This window comes from Theobroma umbraticum, unplaced genomic scaffold (genome assembly GCF_002168275.2).
Source record: "Theobroma umbraticum cultivar Fairchild unplaced genomic scaffold, ASM216827v3 scaffold_56.0, whole genome shotgun sequence".
Taxonomy (NCBI): domain Eukaryota; kingdom Viridiplantae; phylum Streptophyta; class Magnoliopsida; order Malvales; family Malvaceae; genus Theobroma; species Theobroma umbraticum.
The window spans coordinates 1,829,527-1,836,285 of record NW_018397256.1 but is presented as its reverse complement, the minus strand read 5'-3'; the positions used below and the strand labels follow the sequence as shown (position 1 = coordinate 1,836,285).

General features: G+C 34.3%; 1 protein-coding gene across 5 annotated transcripts in view; it reads left to right on the top strand.

The window, feature by feature from the left end:
- LOC110410391 (calcium-transporting ATPase 10, plasma membrane-type-like) overlaps positions 1 to 5,953 on the top strand; it is a 48,259-nt gene extending 42,306 nt beyond the window's left edge. For all 5 annotated transcript variants that reach the window (XM_021420045.2, XM_021420047.2, XM_021420046.2 and 2 more), the window contains 12 exons: positions 575 to 634; positions 1,488 to 1,652; positions 1,745 to 1,861; positions 2,385 to 2,483; positions 2,587 to 2,724; positions 2,807 to 2,907; positions 4,545 to 4,590; positions 4,742 to 4,876; positions 5,060 to 5,167; positions 5,250 to 5,341; positions 5,490 to 5,584; positions 5,665 to 5,953. In XM_021420045.2, the coding sequence (XP_021275720.1) occupies positions 575 to 634; positions 1,488 to 1,652; positions 1,745 to 1,861; positions 2,385 to 2,483; positions 2,587 to 2,724; positions 2,807 to 2,907; positions 4,545 to 4,590; positions 4,742 to 4,876; positions 5,060 to 5,167; positions 5,250 to 5,341; positions 5,490 to 5,584; positions 5,665 to 5,684 (1,176 nt within the window). In that variant the 3' untranslated portion in view covers positions 5,685 to 5,953. The remainder of the gene's footprint in view (positions 1 to 574; positions 635 to 1,487; positions 1,653 to 1,744; positions 1,862 to 2,384; positions 2,484 to 2,586; positions 2,725 to 2,806; positions 2,908 to 4,544; positions 4,591 to 4,741; positions 4,877 to 5,059; positions 5,168 to 5,249; positions 5,342 to 5,489; positions 5,585 to 5,664) is intronic.
- Positions 5,954 to 6,759: the final 806 nt, after the last annotated feature.

Below are 6,759 nucleotides of genomic sequence, written 5' to 3'. Positions count from 1 at the left end.
GAAAGTTTTAAAGACAGCAAGAAGACCAAAAATGCATTTCAGAATTGAATGTTAGTTACAAAAGTATACCCAAAAAATAATCATGGTTCAGAAGAGAATGCTATGATATTTTGGTATATAAATGAAGATATAGTTGGGAGTGATTGTGCAAGGAGGAAAGTGAAGTGCGGATCCATTGCTGACAAAATCAGGAAAAGATGTGTCGTTTGGTTTGGACCTGTAAAAGGGAGAGTCACAAAGTCTCATGTGAGAAGATGTGACTTAAAGAAGGATACCCATGTTAATGGAAGGAGAGGAAGTTATGGTTGGGAATCGTAAATATGACATCTCTTTTATTGAGCTTACTGAGGATATTGCTCTAATTGAGCTAAGAGGCCTAATATTCATAAGTTCGTTGTTTGTTTAGACTAGTAATTTGAAGTTTCCTTAAATAGAAACTCAGACATCAATCTTGCTTCCGTGTTTCTTTTCTGACAATGTTGCTAAGATCTTTTGTTTCGACGGTCATGTTCAATTGTGTGATGAATGCAGTTTTAGCTTGGATTGTTGTTTGTTACATTGAGAATTTATGCAGGACCCTTGTCGGCCAGGTGTCCAAGATTCAGTGCAATTATGCCAAAAGGCTGGTGTAAAGGTATAATTATTTTATCCACTATAACTAATCATTCTGTTTATACTATGCTAATGCTTGTTTTTAATGTTTTTTCGATTTATAAATGTAGAGTTACATTGCGATTGCAAAATGCTTGTTATGGATTGAGTATTTTTCTTCTTTTTAAATCTTTTGAATCTGTAAATGCTGCATTTGACTTCCGTTTTTTTTGTGGTGTCTGTTGTGTTGTTCCCTTTTGTCTAAACTCTTGCTGCCCATCCTGATTAGAAGATTTCAATGTTATCAAAAGGTTTTACTTTGCATTTCTCTGTTCATTTCTGTCAACTTGTAACAGTCTCTACTCCGGTCCATTTTTCATACTTCTCAAAAGCATTTCCCCCCTTCTGACCCCCAACTTCTGCAAATCCAATCACAAACAAGAGCAAGAAATCTTTTGTGGTCAATTCTTCTGCTCCTCATTTTTTAAGAATCAGAAGAATGCTTTGCAAGTTTGAGTTTTTCATTTAATCTGGTTTCCTTTACTTGATTTTTGTCTGCTTTCATTACACTTGTATTGAGAAGGAGCTGTAATCTTTGTATGCTACTGCAACTATGCTTGCTAAAGGCTTTCGGAGCTTTTTTTTGGTATAGATACGTCTTAACTCTCTAAATGTTTCAGAATTCTAGTTTGACTTTTAAAACTTTTAATTAATTTAGATTGGTCTATGAACATATTAAAGGTCACAAGAGTGACTCATGGTGAATGGTTTGTGCGATTCTTAATTATTAGTACATAAATCTAGTCAGTGTGGTTTGTGATTTCTCTTTGACATGGTACTGGTTTATCTGGTAACTTGCTGTATAATTTAACAGAGTTTCCATCTGTGTGCCATAGGTACGCATGGTCACTGGTGACAACCTTAAGACAGCAAAGGCAATTGCTTTAGAATGTGGGATACTACATTCAGATGCAGATTCTTCTGAGCCTAATCTCATTGAGGGTAAAGCTTTTCGTGCACTATCTGATACGCAAAGGGAAGAAGTTGCTGAGAAAATATCTGTATGCTCTCGTTCTGTATTCTTTTATGAATTTGGCTTGAGGCACCAAACCAAGAGCAGAAAATTTAAATTAATTGGGGTGTTTATGCAAAGGTGATGGGCCGATCAACACCCAACGATAAACTTCTACTTGTGCAAGCGTTGAGAAAGAGGGGACATGTTGTTGCTGTAACTGGAGATGGCACCAATGATGCTCCAGCTCTACATGAGGTATGACAATGCTAAGCCTTTTTTGTCATCAATGAAAATATTTTTAACTGAATGCTTTATAACACTGTTTTGTTATCATGTCATTCCTGAATCTCATTATACTTTCTTTTTTTTTTAAAAAAAAAAATCCATTTTTAGTAAGACGATTTTAAATGAGATAGTGTAGTTAATACATTCCATACTGGACTGCAATTGTGAATTCTTAAGTTTAATGATGGAAAAGCCAGCCTTATTTGACTGCAATTATTATTGCTTTGTGGAAAATTGCTTTTTAAGAATGACTGTCTTATTATAAGCTTTGACATCTGTAGTTAATAAAAGTTGCTCTGTAAACCCATTGTTCTGAGTTGCAAAGAATTGGACTAGATTGAATTTATTGGCTTCAGTTGGAAAATCATGGATTGTAGTAACCCTTTTTAAGAATGTTGTAGGCAATGAATTCATTTGGGATTGGGTGGGTGATCTTAATTCATCAAAAGGTTTATGTGTGATTACTGTTCTGAACTAAGTCTCTGGTCTACAGGCCGACATTGGTCTTGCAATGGGTATTCAAGGGACAGAAGTTGCAAAAGAGAATTCAGATATCATCATCTTGGATGACAATTTTGCTTCAGTTGTGAAGGTATTCCTTTTCTTCCTAGGATATTACTGTATAATCAATGTTGAAAGTTTATTTTCTCACATCAACCTTTTCATGCATAATCTTGAATTTGTGATGAATTTAGGTCGTCCGATGGGGTAGATCTGTATATGCAAATATCCAAAAGTTCATCCAGTTTCAACTTACAGTTAATGTTGCAGCTCTTGTTATAAATGTTGTAGCTGCAGTTTCATCTGGTGATGTCCCACTGAATGCGGTCCAGGTTTGTTCACTCTCTGTGTTTATAGACACATATATGTGCATTAGCTTGTATGAAAGGAGATGAGTACTTTCTCTTCATGCAGCTTTTGTGGGTTAATCTTATCATGGATACTCTTGGAGCATTGGCATTGGCTACTGAACCACCAACAGACCACCTGATGCACCGTCCCCCTGTTGGTCGAAGGTATGGGATTTTGATTAATCTAGATTCTTAACAAACATTAGCAGGTCGCCCAGGTTATGCCTTGGCAAACCTTGTCCTGAGGGCTGGAATAAGGCGTTTCTCTAATTATCAGTCATAATTTGTCTTCTAGTTAACAGGATATTGATTATTTTAGTAGTTTGCATTTCTTCCTTAAACTCACAAGAACTGGTTAGTGAAAACTTAAGTTGGCTAGCAGTTGATATCCCTTGTTAGGAGGGTTCAGGTTCAATGTTTGAATCCCGTCTCCCTTCTTGCCTCATGTGTGCAAAGAAAATGTAAAAGCTTTAAGTGAGCAACCTTTCTAATTCTTGTCTGAATTTCCCGCACCTGATTGGAATTTGGCTTTCGTTGTGGTATTTATTTATTTATTTTAGCTTTTTCTTGTTATTGCATTCTGTTAATAGTATTTAAAAGTTTATTTTAATTAGTAAAAGTTCACTGGCTGTCCTCAATGTGGCCCCTTTAGATTCAATTGGATACTTTTGGTCGTAAAATTTGACTTTTGGTGCAACTTAAGGAGAACTGTTAAAACGTACCTTTCATTGTTAACCAGCCAATGTGGCACTTCTTTGGTGGCATGTCGCTTTTTTATTTGACGTGGATGATGTCACATAAAAGTATAATTTTAATAATTTTCAAAAAGGTGGATCTGTTTTAGAAGTAACAAATATGTTACCAATTTAATTTGAACATACGTTTTATCTTTGTCCTGATTTTGTTTTCATTTGTACAAATATCCTTTTGTTTTAATTTTTACTTTTAACATATTGAACAATATCTAATAAGATTTGAACATTTATATAATGTATGATCACAAAAAAGAAAAAAAACTCCTTATATTTATATATTGAAATATTATTATAGATTGTTTATAAATATTCTAATGTAGAAAAATGAAATTAAAAAAAAAATAGGGATTTAAATGGAAACAAAATTTAGAATTGAAGAAACATATTCTAGAAAATAAATTGTCATAATTTTCCTAAAAATTGTTAAATATTCTCTGTTTTGAATTGGTTGTCTATCTCATTGTCAAAGGGTGTTATCCACTTCTGCAAAGTTTTTTATGTCATTGAAATAACAAATGTTTGCTAAAAACAAAGTGCGGCTTTTTTTAATTTATTGTGTTATTTTAGGACTACCCTCTAGCTTTTATGGAATCTTAAAGGGTATGGAATGTATGTGTTTAGAGTACCCATACATAAAAATTTGTCTTGTATAAGGGTCGACATTTATTTTCAAACAAAGTAGTTATATGTCATGTTATTGCCACATTGGGGAAAAGAATCACCTAGGTACAACATCAATGCCAAGTTAGCGTTGTTTAATTGCGAAAGCTAATGGTGTCAATGCTATGGGTTAATTGGATCTAACGTACAGGCATCAATTATCTCATTGAAAGTAGAGTACTGTGAACAGACTTTTACCATCATTTTCATCCTTTTTTTTTTATTGATGGGTTCTATAAACAACTTGCCTCTTTCCAAGACTAGTTTGCTTCAAAAGTTGTTTGTTGTTCTCTAGCAAAAGGATTGCATGAGAAAGCCTGCTGCTTTCCCTCCTCTTTATCTTCTTTTCTTCTTGATGGTTATCCTAAAGTGATGATTGTGTTCCAGGGAACCTCTTATAACTAATATCATGTGGAGGAACTTGGTTATACAGGTATGTATTCATCTATCCCGACATAATTGTTTATTTTCTGGCTGTTAATGATTCTGGTAATTTCATTCCTTGCCCCCTCCCCTACCCTCTTTCTTTCCAATTAAAACCGTCTTTCTAAGCTGGCAATGTAAATTGTTCGTGGAAATTTCAGGCTGTATATCAAGTGAGTGTTCTGCTTGTTCTCAATTTCCAAGGCAAGAAGATATTGCATCTGGATCATCAGAGTAGAGAACATGCTAGCAAAGTGAAGAATACAGTTATTTTCAATGCATTTGTCCTGTGTCAAGTAAGTCATAGCTACTCATATAAGCAATTAACAAAAATTTGTTGTAGTTGGATCAAATTTTATGGGTGGATCTTACCTGTTTTGCGCATGTGATGGATTTTATTTGAAGGGAGAAATAGACCAGTGTTTGAATTTGTAAATAGCTATGATGTATTGATGGAAATTTAAATATATGGACTGCAGATCTTTAATGAGTTCAATGCTCGGAAGCCAGATGAAATGAACATTTTCAAAGGACTTAGTAGAAATTATCTCTTTATTGGAATAGTGGCAATAACTGTTGTACTTCAGGTGAGATTTGTTTGCAATTTTTCTGGTTGTACTCTATTTTATAGATTTTGCTTGGTATTAAATTCTGTTTCTTGTTTTCCAGGTTGTTATTGTCGAGTTTCTGGGGAAGTTTGCTAAAACTGTGCAGCTTAACTGGAAGCTGTGGCTGGTATCAGTTGCTATTGGGTTTGTCGGGTCAGTAGCTCTTCAATTGCAGACTCTAGGGTTAAGTTAAAGTTAATCTATATTCGTTTTGCTAAATATTCTCACAGCTTTTAGCTATGCTCTCTATAATGTCTTCACAGTTCATTATCTTATTATTATTATTTTCTTTTTAAATCAGTTGGCCCCTTGCGCTCCTTGGGAAGCTGATACCTGTTCCGGAAACTCCTGTCAGTAAGTTCTTTTCAAGAAAGTATTATGGTCGGAAAAATCGAAGTAAGAATCCATTATCTTTACTGATTTTAAGATGAAAATTTAAAGGTATCCCAAGTTTATCGATTCACTCAAATTTACAGGTAATCGAGAGAAAGCATGATGGCTCACATCATTAAAGACATTGGCACTAACACTGTCTATACGTTTACTGATTTGCTTGCCATATCTCGTATTTTCTGGTGAAAATATCAACACAAATCTCAGTATAGTTTTTGGAGAATTCCAAGGCAAACCTAGTTGGAAGTGTTTTGGATTCTTCTTCTTTAGAGTAGCGTTGTATACATACGTTAACATGATCGCACATCAGTTAAGAGGTGGGGGTGCCACACTGCATCTGTTTATTGATATAAATTCTTTCTTTTGGACTCAGGTAGGGAATTTGTCCCAATTATGTGTATCTTCTTTGGGATTTTGTGACATACGTGTCGAGTAAATTACAAAAGGTCACCTCATACAATCTGGCAGTTAAAACATTGGATTGAGAACAACTGAAACTCGTGTTATGGTCATTGCCTTTGGCAAATCATGTGCAATTCCTTGCGTAAAGTGATGAATCATATGCAGTTCGTTTTCATGGAATTGATATCATTTTAAAGTAAATCATAAAATTTCACATCTTATCCAACAAATTATACTCATCCGGTTCAATCAAAAGGGAAGGAAATGCTTATTGTTTCATAAGTTTTCTTTTGAGTAAAGATGTTCCAGATTTACATGCTGCTCGGGGAAGTTCATTAACAGAAATATTCGTGGAGGGTTCTCACCACAATTATCTGCAAGAAAAACAGGGTGCTGTCTGATTTTGGGATTATGGGGTACTACTTATAATTATATCAAGTAATATTGAATCCACTCCAAACTCGTACTGTAAATCAGGTAACTGAGTCCAGTCTAATTTGATTCTTTTCTTGATAAATATTTAATAGTATTAACAAGAATTTAAAAGAAAATATAGAAAATTATTAGTATGTAATATGGGACTTGAAGCTTTTTGTTGACATGAATTTGCCATCATTTGAAAAGAGAAGGCCAGAAAAGAATGAAAGAGAGAAAAGGCAAAATATTGTAATTAGAGAACGAAAAAAAAGGGGCCTGCAATGAGCGTAAGCAAGAAGGCTAAGTTGATCAACAAATGTAAACAAAATACTCTTACGAATCATTTGGTACTTTATAAT